We start from the raw sequence: 15206 nt of genomic DNA on the forward strand, positions 1-15206 counted from the left end.
CAGCCGCCATTTAATCGAGCTTGTACTTGGTTAGAATCCTGTTAAAGTACTTTAAGTTCATATCTACTCCCGTTATTTAAAACTATGTTTTTTATAGGGTTGCATAAAATGACCTTTCAGTGCTTTTTGCGTTCTAACGCCCCTTAAGAATATTTTCACTCGATCTTGAAAAACTCTGGTCCATGCTAAACACAGTTTCACTATAAGCTTTTGTCGCAGAGCGCTAGAATCTGCTAAATTGTAACACTAAGCTTCTGACTGGAACGATACTTCCCTTTTAGGCGCTAGCTGAGAGTCTGTGCAGTATCATTCTTCTGAGCGACTCTTCACCTCGGCAAGTCTTCGTGGAGTTTTTGCTGGCACGAAAGGTAAACCGTGATTCAATCAAAGTTTCTCATTTGAATTTTCATCTTTGAAACATTATGCAAAATAACGTATTTCAAGTGAAATTATTTTATTATTGGTACATTGCTAATATCTCAGGCTCATAATGAAATTTTTGTTTATGAATCACTCTTTTGCGGTCTTAAAACTCTAGCTGTTAGAAATAATTTGAACCTCAACTAATTTGATGTTGCCGAAAATTTGTTTTTAATGTTTCGATATATCATGTGAGATGATGGATTAGTTTTTTAATCTGGTTTTGAATCTTAATTTTTGAATCTCGTTTTCTTAGGCAGCAATTCAAGATCTGTTTCACCCAAGTCATCACAGTAAGGCTCGTTTTACTGATCTTCAAATCTTTAAACCTTCCTTAAAAAATGTTTCTTTGTTGTTTGCTTGCCAGTTGAAAAGTATGGACTCGATGGAAGTCAAAAATTATTTATCTCTATTACAAAACTCTTTTCATGAAAAAGCTGTTCAATTACAAAGCGGGGTAATTTTTGAAATGATTCTAAAATGGTTAATTTTTGGTTAGTTATAATTTTCTGTCAATATGATTCTTTAAAAAGGTCATGTTCGAACTTTTATATCTAGCTGGTGGCTGTTTTTACAATCTTGCATCTATTTCGTGTAAGAAAAACTATTGTCCGGTGCTTTTTTTATTGTAGACTTTTTATGTGGAAGAATGACTCGTTAAAATGTTATTTGGTTCGTGAATTGTTTTTACATTTTTAATAGATGCGATGAAAAATCCGGTACAATTTTTATTGTGACTTATCTTCAGCCTCCATCAGACCTTGATGGAAAGATCAATAACTATGCTTTCTTTATAGTTTATTGTTTTTTATTTTTATTTTCACTTTCGTTTTTCTTTGCAGAAACAAGTATCAAAAGGCAGATATGTGACGTCACGTCCTTGATAGTCCTGACACTGCAACAGATCTTTAGCTTGTTTTATCATCCTGATTCGCAATCAACGCTCGATAAACCCGGTATATTGAAATATTCGTATGCTTTGTTTTGTTTTTGCAATTAAAAATTTTCCGACGTTTTTGCTCTGACAAGTGTCGGACATAAAGTATTTTAGTATGCTATGTTTTTGCTTTACCGTGCTTTTTTGACGACAGAGATAATTGCGATTTCAAAACTTGATCATCCGCGTCAGTTTTTCGGTGTAAAATAAATTGCTCTTTAGAAATTAAAGCTGCTTCTGGTTACTGTTTCTATACAGCGAAATTTGTCGAGCTCTGAAATTTTAGTAGTTGTTATATAATCAAGGTAGCAGACGAATTTATGAAGTGCTTTTTCAGCTGAAGTTTTTACTCTAATTATTACGGAATTGCCTAGGACTACTACAAGAATTAAGGAAGGACTTTTTCTGCAACAAGTTTGGATTGCCAACTTTTATCAATGTGAAGATACGTCACTGATTTTTAAAATCAAAGTTTAAGAGCCTTTTAATTGAAATCTTGTTTTTATTGATTTCAGAGGTCGACTCGCTCCTCTATAAAACAATCAACGAAGCAACAAAGAAAAAACAGCCTGGTCAAGGAGAATGTGAGACAATCTTTTTCACTAATTCCTTTTATATCAAGTTTTTCATGTTTGTTTTATAGTCAGGGCTGTTAGTCAAAAAATTGTGCAAATTGTGATACCAGCATGAAATCTCGCATAAAGGGGCAGTTTAATACGCTGAAAAAGATAGGATATGGACCCCAACTGAAAATCGCCCGCTTCGGCTATTTTTAGACTGGGGTACTTTGCCTCAAGCCCCTAACGGCGCTAATACAATATATCTGCTGTAAGTAGGTACAATAGCACGAAACTTTGCAACAGGGGCCAGTTTGATACCCATCACTATAACTAAACCACTAAAGAGGCAGTTTCAGAAATTTATAATGGCGTAATTATAAAAATTAGCATCTTTTTTTAGTTAGTCTAGAGCTTTTTAGTTAGTCTGCAAATGTTCTGGCATCAAAGTCTCAAAATGTTATATGAATTCGTGATTCAACTTGTTTGTGATCTTTTTCCAGCACTCCAGTGGCTTTTTGGAGAAGATTTTGATGTGCTCACTGTGGCTCGCCATTTGCCGCCCACTGTTTTAGGTAGAAATCAGATCTTCTTTTAAATGTCTCCGTTGTTGTTGTCGTTGTTGTTGTTGTTGCTGTTGTTGTTGTCGTTGTTGATGTTTCCCCTCTTGTTTTTGATATAGTAAAGCTTTCTATGACGATTGCTGTGTAATATTCATGACAAAATCTTCTCACAGAAATCAGAATCGCAAATTTATTGTTTGCCCCTCTTGCAAACCCATAAACGAGCTTTAATTTCATATTGAGATCTAGTTTCATCGTTGTTTAGTATTAATATATTTTTATCTAGTAAGATTAATCTATTTTCGTTTATCAATGCTGTTATTGCCATCTTTTTTAATTTTAATTTTATACTTTTCATTGTAGTTCAAAGTTTCAATTATGTCACTGCTTTGTTAGCCTAGATATATTTTCATAAAAAACATGACGGTTGTTCGTCCCCAGGCTTTCGTCCGAAAATAAGAAACGTCATGGGAATTGTTCCTCAGCAAAAAATTCGCGATGGAGCAAAGGAATGGCTGACTGGGTGAGCGATTTTTCTGCTTTTCCCTCCTCGTGCTGGTAGTTGCAATATGACCACCCTGTTGCGACATAAACACTGCAACCCAATGACTAAACCATCCTTTGAAAATTCGACTCAAATATCAGAAATCTGAGAGCTACAGAAACTGAACTATCAATACCTGCTTAAGGAAAACAAAAATAATCGACAAAGGTTCTTGTCGTGGATCTAGGCTTGGGAATCAACTTATCAACCTTTCTTGCCTCTTTGAGAATATATTCGAATTGGAAGTAAAAGGTCTTTGTACGACCAAAAAACATGTGACAATCAATAATTAATCTAGATTGATGGGAAATAAATAAAGACGAATGCTAATGGAAATTTCGAAACTTTCTCAAACATAGCAAATTGTTAATTTCTTTTCTTTACAAGAAAAGTCATCCCTGATGATCTTGCTGGATGAAAACTGCCAATTTGTGACAAACAGTGCTATAATAGCAAATATATCACAACGGATTCATTGTTAATACGATTTAAGAAATCGTTATGAAGAGAATTTTGAATTATTTCACAATCATAAGGATCATTTGGGTAATATCACTGAAGATTGCCGAAGCTATCTAATTATAAAGGAAATTGCATCTTATTAGAATTTGTAGTATTCTTTAATAACAAGCAACCAATTTCAGACTGCTTGAGATCAATGTTAAACCGAGTTAAATGGAGATGTCATCCCATTTATTTTAGACCGGCTTGTTTCTGTAAGATGAATGGGGATGACAGTAATTATGCTTTTCATCGCCACTATGTTGGCTTGGTCTTAGAATCTAAAACGATAAAAGGTTGTGCTTCGCAGTGGTTGAGATTGATTTTGTATCAAGCCGCAGCGTTCAGAATGAGCAGCTTGCTTTGCGTTTCTCCTTCTCACTTAGTCACGTAGCAACAAAACACTTACGAACTTCAAGGCAGTTAGGTCTGTTAATTGTTTTTCCATAGCGGTCATGGGAAGGAAATATCACTTACATCAATGATATTTTTCCTTATCTCTAATTCTAGGTCAGTGTTTCTTGTTTTGATTGATTTTGCCTAGCTCCACCCTACGGTGCCTTATCACAGTGTTTGTAGGCTGGGGCAGTTAACCTTTTATCTCTCCATTTGGTCTTAGCCCACATTATGACGTCAGAACATGCACAGACAATTTTGATCTTTACTTGTACTCTTTGAATCTTGAAATATTAATATCCATGCTCATTTGTCACAAGAAATATGAAATGCGATCAGTAGCAGATGAACCCATAGCGAATTTCTTTCTAATGCTCATTGTGAAACCCACCTCTAGATATGCATAAGTTTTCTAACAAGATGCACCTGCCTTTTGACGCATTTATCGACCAAATGCTCAGTTGCTGAGATTCTCGAATTGTTGAATCCAGCCATCCATCGAGACTTTGTCACTCTGCTAGCTGATTTTTAAACAGTGCCTGTGAAATGGCCGATGAAAGTAATAGCAGACCAGTTGAAAAATAGTTTGAGACTAGTTTTAGAATTCACCTTGATTGTGTATGAGTATTAGAGTCTCCTAAAATTCGTCAGTAACATAAACACACGATTTGTTTTGTTCGAGCAAGTCAAACCAAAACCGAAGTAGCCGATATGAATCTGTCGTTTAGCCAAATTAGTGATGCAGTGCTATTTTAAAATCATTTTCAAAATTTATTTGATAATCAAATGAAATTTTACCAAGGTTAATTTCACGAAGGATGTTGGAAATTTTGATTAGGCTAGGGATTCATTTTTAAGAAAATTTTGGCATTCATTCTTGTTTTAAGCTTTAATGTACGGCTTTTCATGACTTGGAATAATGAATAAGTAGGAATTCTCAAGTTTTGGTTTTTGCACGAAATCTTTCTCTCTTCTTCCGTCCTTTCTTTCCTTTTTTTGTATAAAGCAAAGTGTGTTTCATCAAATCCTTGATATTTTCTTGATCTCTTCGGGGTTAGTGTCTATTTATCGCAGGATTCTTTTCACAGTTCTTTATGTTTTTACTTAGGATAGACTGGGCTCTTAAAGTGAGTTATTTTTTTCTTCTCCTTTCATCCCTTAGATATCAAAAGTAGAGCACTGTTGTATCGACTCCCTGGTGGGGAAAAGTGAACTTTTCTTGCCCATTCCCTGCCTATAATTTAAAGTTGCTTTGTAACTTGAGTCCGTCAAGTTATATGCAAGGTTTAGAGTTTTTTTGGATTAGATGGAGCGAGTTGTGCCGATGTACCAACGGCTAGTCGTAGCTTCCTATGATGAGGAAATGTAGCCTCAAGATCTGATTTGATGTCTTCTCAGAAAGCGGTTTTATTTAAATTTGAGGGCTTCATAAATCGATGTTTCCTCCCCGAGCAAAAAATTAAGAAAAAGGTATACTATATAATAAGTTTTTTTTTGAAAATCTGCGTAATGAAAGTTGCATTTGCTAAGGGTTCTTTTCTTATGCCTATTTTCTGTATCCGTAAGGGAACTGACTTGCCCGCGTAGCAGGCTCTCGCCGACGAGCTAGTCAGAAAATGCAGTTTTTTCTTTTTCTGTGGTTTTGTGCTTACTGACTCGCGTAGTGAACGAAATTGCATGTTTTGATATGTAGATGCACGTTTTTCACACATGAAATTTTATCGAGTCCACCCCAGAAGACTCCACGAAATGCTGCAACATCCACATTTTTTGCCGAATCATTGGAATCACAAAGCCATTTTTTCTTTTTGCGTTCCGAAATCAGTCTGCATCAAACAAAAAAATCCACTTTTGTGTAGACAAATTCACATGGTTTCTTTTATAACGTGGGGATTCAATGGTCGCTGATTGGTTGACACTAGCAAACGGGCCTCTTTCCCTCGCTAGACGTGTGTCTACCAATCAGCTGGACTTGCACATTATTCACGTTTTTCGTTCAGTCACCTGATGATCGCATAAGCGTGAAGCAAGGAGTAGCAACGTAGAACCGTCCTGTTCTATACATCAAATAGCGTAGATTTTCGTTCATATGAAAAGTAAAGTCTTTTCTATTTTCATATTTTATATTTTGTTTTTGTAATAATTTTAATATAATAATATACATGTTTATACAGGGTAACCTTATCAGTACAAGAAATTACTGTTATCAACAAGGGCCCTGTTCAAAATTACAAATGTCAAGTTTATATACAAAGAATTAAAATATTTTATTTACATAAATAAGTATCATCTGAATCATTTCGTCAGTATTTCTTAAATCATTGTAACACTTAGGTCCTTGAAACAGAAATGATTTTCTCGAAGCTTCAGTCCTTAGTGGTTTTTTTATATATATATATTCAGTATTAAAACTTACAACAACAAATTACCTAAAACAGTACGTACGAACTACTAAACTACATTACAAGGACGGAACCCAGGAGGAGAAATATAACATGAGTGCCCCCTGGGATATGACATGTATCTAAATACAACTAATAATACAACTATAATACTACATATACATATACTAAATTATAATAATACATACATAGTAAAATACAACATGTACATATACGGTAAATACTCAAGCCCATTTCACATTGGACGCCATTGGAAAATATGTTATTATGCCCTTAGTGGTAATCGAAGGGCTGCGTTGTTATTTCTGGTGTTATATAATAATGGCTTATTTCCGCCGCGTATGATGTGAACGTTCCTTGCTTGTTCCTTGTATGCACTTGAAGATTAGACCTGCTACTTTCAATTTCTTTCGATTTAGGATGTTACGGAATCTGTTCTCTCTATCTTCAATTGTTTGGTATTAAATGATCTTGATTGTTTGGCAGTAAATGATCTTGTGTAAGTTTTGTAGCAAAAAAGCTTTATAGTTATCGCTTGCAGCATCTTAACCCATGTTAACTGGGGTGCTCCTTCTTATAGGTCTTTCAACAGCTCATGATTTTGTCTTTCAGGTGCATCAACGATGTTCACGTCGGAGTGGCTAGGTTATTGGAATACATTAAAAGTGTCAAAGGCCTTGCATCAATACGAGACACTGTTTACGACCTGCTGTCCGATTCGAGGCTGTTCGGAGCAAAGGTACCTTCATGATATGTTAGTTTACGAAAATCAAATGTACCTGAACCAGGAAATATCTTACCATGATCTTTGGCAGTGTTTGACAGAATTAGAAAACATTACACACAGTACAAATATTTTTTTAATTGTTACACAATTGAAAATAACATTGGGAACCACTTTCTTGCAACAATATAATCAAACATTTTAATGTCTTGAACGTTTTCAATTTTATACTTGAAAAAGGAAAATTTTCCAACATTGGAACAAATTACCAAAGAACAAATCTACCAATCTCTAAACTAGTGGGACGTACATGTGCTGTTAGGATAAAGATAATTTAAATTAGCAATTTTTTCACGGTGGAAATTCATGTTTCGTTATGGAGGAGACTCTCTCTTCCCAGTACGCTCTTTCTCTCCTTTTTGCATCGGTAGGTACCCATTGAATGCCATGTTTATGGAATATTACATATAACACAAGGAATGAGCTGTAGCACATAATTTAGAAATCTTATTTGCTTTCAAAAGTTTGAAATTTGAGAATTTAACCATCGTATTTTAAAAAATTTGGACAACCAATCATGTATCTTGTCGAAAGCAATGTGTAAGTAAAGCATTTAAATCATCTACGAGTTAAGTGATCGTCAGTTTGAGCTGCCGGACAAATCTACAGATAAAGTGATGTGTCAAGTCAAATTCTAGGCAATGAACAGATATTAGCCAATCAATGAGCGTGTGAGTGGAATCACGCTCACTGATTGGTCAATTTTTATTGTAAGATGGCTCAAGCCTCTTTTATATCTGTCGATTGCCTTTAAAGAAGGGAAATTCAGAAGAAGTAAAATTCTGTAAGCGTCTGCAGAGGTTGATGCGCGTTGCTGGTTGCTCGTGTCGCAAATTCAACCTGTTTTGTCGCTACTAGATCTATGAATGCATTTACAGATTTTACCGAGTGTGACTTTTTTTATTTTTAAGAGTGAGTTATCAGCCTCTTTGGAATACAAATCTCGGGATCCAGATAACTGGAATCATCTTTGTGAAGCAGTTCTTGACCGGCAGTTCACACTTTGGGATGAGCTGTTCGAAAGAGCATTCTTCAATCGAGCAAAGGTATCCCTTCCATGCATTGCTAATTCTTTAATCTTTGCTACTTTTCATCCTTGAATGCTGTACAGGTAGCTTGCTTCAATGGATTTCTAACTTTGTTCAAATGCCCGTCAATACGGTGCAACATTGTCCCAAACATGCCCCCAACAAGGCACGTTGGGAGCGCTTCGAATTTGGAGGGTCACAAAAGGGGCAATGCTTCAAGAAGGCTACTTCTTAGACAAGAGCATGTTTTCCAAAAGTTGGGGGCATGTGACCCCGGTGTAACCCCGGTGTACCCCTGGTTGCGACATCCCGGCACCCAAAAGTTTTTCAGGTTCTCAGATGTAAAGGATGTCAAACAACCCAACTCTTGAGACAATAATTCTTTTAACAGCCAACCTTTTTAGCTAAAGCAACTCACCCAGCATCAGAAGCGTCTCCGTGTGGTGACCTAGTAAGTTTTTCAGGTGACCCAACTTTTCATCCAACATGAGTGTCAAGTGAAAGTCTGATGGAAAGTTGGACCTCTTAAAGGGGGCTTGAAGCAATCAACGTAAGTAGCTTGGTCTAAGCCAATCAAATCACAGAACAGTTAAATTCATGTTAGTACTGCATCAACAGTTGAAGGACCATGTGTACCGTGAAAACAAACAATTCAAGAATTGCCCGTTCACAATACAGGGAAAAACAGGGAAAAACAGGGAAAAACAGGGAAAAACAGGGAAAAACAGGGAAAAACAGGGAAAAACAGGGAAAAACAGGGAAAAACAGGGAAAAACAGGGAAAAACTGTAGGCAAGCAGAGTACACATCATTAGGGTGGTTCAAAATGACTTTTATCTCAATTTGTGAATGCGCAAATGATGGCAAATACACAAGAGAATACGTCATTTACTCCTGTCTTTATGGCTGGAGTTCGGAGTTTCGTTAAAATTATTTTGCTACTTTCATGCATTCTCTTTAAAGCTTTTTCTTTTTGCATTAAGTTAAAAGCTTGCAAAACTTGCAACATGTGATCGAGGCTTTCCATATTAAGATTATCCGTTTTTTGTCTCATTTTGAAATTGCCTTTCGTCTGATAACCTCATTTCAAAACATATTGTTGCCATCTATTGTTTTTTCAAAAACATTTGAAGAGCAAGACGTCGAATTGGCAGCACACCAAACTGCGTTTCTTTCAGGTTTTATTGACTCTTTAGTTGAATAGATTCTTTGTTTTCGTTATTCTAAGTAGTAGAGTGTTTTGGAAAACTTTTGCTGGAAATTCAAAAAGTCGAGGGTACGGACAACCTGTGTAAATGTCTAAGTTAGGCTTCTTGATCCTGCATGCAAATTGCGTTACTCAAATTTTCAAAGCTTTTTTGCGTGGTGCGTTTGACCTCACGATTCTCTCTATTTTATACGTATTTGAAAGCTAAGTTAAACTTCAGTCTCTTGAGTCAAACTGTTTGCTCAAATAAAGTCTTATCTGGTAGGAAGCCAAATATTACTGTTGAAAAACACAGAATTTCAGGATTTTTTTCTACCAATGTTGGCGATGACAACATTTTACGTTTCTTTATCAAATATGATTTTATGCGTTTGGTCAGGTTTTGTTGGCTAATCTTATCTCCTCAATGGCGCGTGGTTTTATGGATTTTTGTTTTATCAGTTAAAGATTTACACTTACCTCAAGTATTTTCATAAGTTAATTTTGGTCGCTCCTAGATGATTTGATAAAGCTGACTTTGCATTTCCTAAAAGCTGAGACGTCAAACAAAAATATATTGGGTTGAAAGAAAGGGTTGAAATGAAAAATGAAGAAAGAGGGAACGAGAAGGGAACGAGAATGGTTTAGCCTATGTGTTGGTTATTTTGCCTAGCTGCATATTGTTTTGTTTCTGCTACCTATTACGTACTTATGCTTGATTTGTTTGCTAGATTTTTCTTCTGTGAATCACGGTTTGTCAGACTTTGAAATATTGCAGTTAGTTGATGATGTTTTCGAAACCAGCTGGCTAACTGCGAATTTGTTCCTAATATCTTTAAATCTTCGATATCGCAGACAGCGATGTAACGTCGATATCGTTTTGCGATCATCAACTTTACTGGGTCATCTACAACAGGTTTTAATGGTAGGAAGAAACGGGCGTACTTACACATGCTCAGTTAGGATGATCTCTAGCTACTTGCGGAAACGCACATTTATCTTGACTAATCCTGCAGTATTGCTTAATTTTAGCATACTTATTGGCTCTTTTCACTCTGCAAACATCATAATATGCATGGCTAGAAGAGAGGCGACTGCGTTAAAATACGTTCAAGTAGTTTGTCAGCTTTGTACTCTGAGGGGTGTGGGACGAACAGTGCTTAAATTAGCCAAATGTGCTCTTTTTCTCTTTCTCGTGCACGCTATTAAGATATTTTGGGTTAAAGAAATGTATGTAAAGTTTTCACCTATTGTCCGAAAAATGGTAAACAACTTATAAACTCCTTAAATGATGAGTTGTTTTTTTCTTCCATCTCCTCTAGAAAACAGTTATAGCTTCTATTAAAACCATGCGAGTTCTTTTCCTTGCTGTCTTTAAAACTTTTAGGATATCAACCAACATTTTATACTCATTTTATACATTATCGGCTAACATTTTCTGATAATAATATTTCATTGTCCTTTTCCTGCTTTCCCTTTAAAAATGCTGTTCTTTTATCGAATATAACTATGAATTGGTCTTCACATTTCAGGCTGTTCTAGAAGAAATGCTTTCAAATTCGTATTCAAACGCTGTCAACTGCATTGACACGACAATCACTGAGATAGCCACGCTAAAAAACACGAATGCAGATTCAAATTCACATTGGGACAGAAACGTGACATCATACTTATGGAGTGAGATGCCGGGAGATTTGCCGACCTCGGGTTGGTGTATGGAGACCAACCAAAATGAGTCACAGGAAATAAGTTCTTTGTCCTACAAGGCCAGGGGATGTACACCGTCCGTACAAACGTGCGTTTTGTTTTCTACTTATTAATTTTACAATATTGCCGAGACCATACTTATTATGAGATTCAGACAACTCAAGAAGCTTTGGCATTTTCCATCCTGAATGGATATGACAGGATTATAGTAAATGAATTTCACACGGGGCTGGGCTGTTGTGGGGTTTACAAGGCAAGCAATTTTGCCAAAAAGATGGGCGTGATATTGTTTTTGTAGCTGACGTGGCTCTACATCTTTCAGTGAAGCAGACATTTTCTAGATTTATCGATCCCGTGCTCCAGGGGATCTGAAGTGTGGGTGTGACCCCTACACCCCTTATTGCAACGGCCCTGTGTGCCAAAAACCCTTCATCGGAATAAGCGTGATTATTTGTTGTGCAGCGTCCTTGTTTGCAGATATTATTTGATTTCAAATAAGTTTAGAAAAACTTTTCTAAAGGCTTGTAAATCTTTGCATATAAAAATGATTTGTTGAATTTGCTCTCGCTGTTCGTAGGCTATGTAAAAATTTTGATACCAATCTTGCTGACGTCGTTAAAGAGGTGAAATATTTGTTTGAATCTGGAGAGCAGAAAGATATTCCAATGGCATCGAAAATTGAGGTAATAATGTTGACATGTATGGTCTACTTGACTCGCAGTCTTGCCTGAAATCAAACAAGAACCAGAGATCTGAATCTCAGGTCCTTGCCTTTAATCCTAAACCAACTACCGATCTGTTTCGAGAGAAACATCCAGTTGAACAAAAGCCTAGAATAGCCAGTGAGAGTTACTTATCCTCGCATTTGCTCAAAATATAATATAAACCCGATCCTTGGCTTTAGATTTCCATACAATTTAATTCTATCTCTAAAACTAAGGATTTTGCAGTTGACTTCGTTTTTTTTGCTTCACGTTTTTTTATAAATGAACCACTGCACAAAAGTGGCTTTGTTTTTATAAATTATTAATTCATATCAAAACCGTGTTGGTTAGTTAAACAATCGATTTAGTGTTGATGTTAACTACAGTGCTTTCAAAATGGACCCTCCTTTTCGATACAGGCACGTGGGTTTTCATTCGAAGAGGACAAACGCATCGAGCCATTCCGTAAGTTTTCATCTGCAACAGAGGCTCAAGGGTATATTCAAGAATCAACATCGCAGGTTGTTAAGAGGTACGTTTTTTGACGTCACTGTTTAGCTGTTAGCTGATCTCGTGGGTTTTCGGGACAAACGTGCTTTCTTGAGGTTTTCTGTTTAAAATACGCGATCATCTCTCAACTTATAACGGACTAAATCTGTCTGATCTGCATCTTCTCTTCTAGTGGTTTTGTTAACCAGTGCTTTGACAAATTGCGTTTCTGCTAATTGAACTAGATTATCTAAATGATAAACGTACTACATGGCACAAGTTATTGATCAAAACAGACATGCACCTTGGGTTTAAAATGTTCCTCATTACGAGCAACCCTTGCTGTCATAATTAAGGAAGAGCATGCTGCCATTTGTATCACGTGAATTGAAAGAGGCATGGCATCATCTGCAATGGCAATCACTTGGTCTCCAGGTGTTGGTAGCATGGTATTTCTCCGTATTTATACATGGGTTTTAGTGATAAACGGACGATATAAAGATAGAATTTGAGTCAATGAAATTTTGCTCTATAGCAACGCGTATTGGTAAGAATCAGTTTTCATTTTTGCCAGAACGTATTTTTAAAGGACCTTATTTATGTTGGGCGGGTGCCATTTTAATATTTTTCCTTTGATCTTGTTGCAGGATCTGTGCTCATATTCAGGAGTCTCTTAATGAGTTGAATTCACAGTTGGTAAACACAAACGAGGCAGACGATTATAATCAATCGCTTTGCATAGATAGGTTTGTATACTTCTTGCATTGTATCAGTTATCAAAAACGCAGACAGATATTTTTCTCTCAATTATTATCTATCATTAGCTTCTTTGTTTATAAATACTTTAAAGAAACTGTTTTTTAACATTTCTTTTTGAATGGTGTCTTTTTTACACTTTCCTCACAGAGTTTCTCAGACCTAACAAGATCTTTTAATAAATTCGACCAAATTGATCATCATCTGCCTCAAGCTTTCTTTACTATACCACTTATCCATTAAAATGTCCAATGTAAACACATGGGCTGTTGATTCTGCACAATCCATGCCAGAGAGCGTACCAGCTTTTGTAGTGTACCATTGGTAAATCAAGCTTTCCATTCGTCCGTTAATATTGTTTCCCTTTAATACAGTGGCCCGATGATCGCATTAAGCGTGAAACTCGGGCTAGCAACTTAGAACCGTTCTGTTCTTTCCACCATAAGCGTGTACAGCTCTGTCTAGACAGCATTGAGCACGTTTATGACAGACCGGTAAACAGTGATTTTCATTAGTTTCTCTTTTATAATACTTATTTTGCTGCTGCATAATGTTGCGTTACCTCTTGAGCACGTGCCATATGGCACGTGAAAAAGGTTTTAAAATACAGCCCAATTATTCCTACCCCTCTTCCACAGAACAAATTATATTATTTCAATGCATATATGGAGCTTCTTACACATGGTAAATTTTCTTCAGTGTTTGAGAATGTTCACATTTCAGGATCACCTTTCTTGGACGCCTTTGCTCCAGCATCCCGGAACATTGTAAAAATTTAATTCATCTCACTTGTGGTTTTGCGGAACAGGATAAGACAACTCTTAAAAGAGCAGCTAAACAGAGACCAAGAAAGGGCAAGCTGCCAAAGGTAGTTCTCAAGCTACTTCTTTTTTAAAAGTTTGTTCTTTAAGAGACGCTTATACAAAAGTCCGTGGCAAACAAGCAAATTCGAGCTGGTGTCTTTGTTGGGGAGATGCACCAGCATTTGTCCGAAGTTCTGGTAGCTTTAACAATTTTGCATTATATGCACATGCGCAGTTAAAATCGATCGCCTTATGTATTCTGTGCCAGGAAAATTCATGGCTGTTATGGAAATGAGCAAGTGTCGAATCAAAAGACAATGAAAATTTAAAGAAAATATTATCAAAAGAAAGGTGACAATGTAGGTCTGGATTTTATGATGCAATTCTGATGTATATAGTTTTTTTCACTGAAAGCCGTGAAGCGCTATGAGAAGGAAATTCTTTTCTGTGAGAGCACTAAGGCGCATGTGCCTAAGCGGCACTTCTCTCATTGGTCGAACTAGTAAATAGAACGATAGCCCGAAACAATGGCTTCCTAGTTTCATCTCCTCAAGGATGTTCACTGCTAATAGATTTGTGATCTTGTTGTGTTTTGATGGTAGCGATTGTTGAATAGTTTCTTTGGCAGTGTCCAAGTTGTGTCTTTCGTAGGTAGAGGCTATCAGAAGAGAGACAGGGCCGAGTCAGTGGCGTAACGCACGGTGTGCACCTTTAAGCACAAAACTAAGAGACCCCAAGCATTTGGGCCCCGAAAGGGTCATCAAGAATTTTCTCGAAAAAACCGATGTTTTGATGAAAGCATATGTTTCTTAATAGCATTCACAGCATCGTTAAAATGAGCGTAAGACTTGCGAGCAACCTTATAATAATGAAGCAAGATATAGCATGTCAATTAGGTTTTCCTCTAATGCACATCCATATCGTTATAAAATTTTGTATTTAATTTTCGAGAATCTAACAGATATTAAAAATCTAATTGATTTACTCCATGGATCAGTTTGAAACCTTTCTGAACATGTTTTCAAATGCATGCTAAACCCACACCTGTACACGCTGCATGGAAATCCATGAAAAGCTCAAATGAAGATCATAAAAAATATCTTAGGCAGCAGAATTTCTCTTCATATGTTGTTAAATGTTATTTCTTTGGATCTTACAAGAAAACCCCTGAGTACTTAGGCTCTAAAACTTGACTCAACTTTAGGTAAGTATAGGGGCCTGAAACACCATTTTCAATAAAAGTCCCACACTGCTTCGTTACGCCACTGGGCCGAGTATATACAAGAGTTTTCTATACAAGATATCAGCAATTGTTAGTGCTTCGTATGAAATGTACATAGTCACGTGCTAGCTTAGTCCGTTTGGGAGGGCCAATGACTCTGGTTTTAGTCATTACTAAGCATCACGGGATATGCGACTTATTACCAGCA

At 36.5% G+C, this 15206-nt stretch overlaps 1 protein-coding gene across 1 annotated transcript in view; it reads left to right on the top strand.

Moving 5' to 3' along the window:
• LOC135687590 (conserved oligomeric Golgi complex subunit 1) overlaps positions 1-15206 on the top strand; it is a 32602-nt gene that overhangs the window by 5704 nt on the left and 11692 nt on the right. Inside the window, exons 5-17 of the mRNA XM_065204184.2 lie at positions 282-368; positions 677-713; positions 1263-1376; positions 1873-1941; positions 2418-2489; positions 2919-3000; positions 6933-7059; positions 8016-8150; positions 10850-11112; positions 11602-11707; positions 12148-12260; positions 12865-12963; positions 13697-13841. Coding sequence (XP_065060256.2) covers positions 282-368; positions 677-713; positions 1263-1376; positions 1873-1941; positions 2418-2489; positions 2919-3000; positions 6933-7059; positions 8016-8150; positions 10850-11112; positions 11602-11707; positions 12148-12260; positions 12865-12963; positions 13697-13841 — 1449 coding nt within the window. The remainder of the gene's footprint in view (positions 1-281; positions 369-676; positions 714-1262; positions 1377-1872; positions 1942-2417; positions 2490-2918; positions 3001-6932; positions 7060-8015; positions 8151-10849; positions 11113-11601; positions 11708-12147; positions 12261-12864; positions 12964-13696; positions 13842-15206) is intronic.

The sequence above is a fragment of the Rhopilema esculentum genome, chromosome 20 (assembly GCF_057945365.1).
Source record: "Rhopilema esculentum isolate cy_ngs chromosome 20, ASM5794536v1, whole genome shotgun sequence".
In the NCBI taxonomy this organism is placed as follows: domain Eukaryota; kingdom Metazoa; phylum Cnidaria; class Scyphozoa; order Rhizostomeae; family Rhizostomatidae; genus Rhopilema; species Rhopilema esculentum.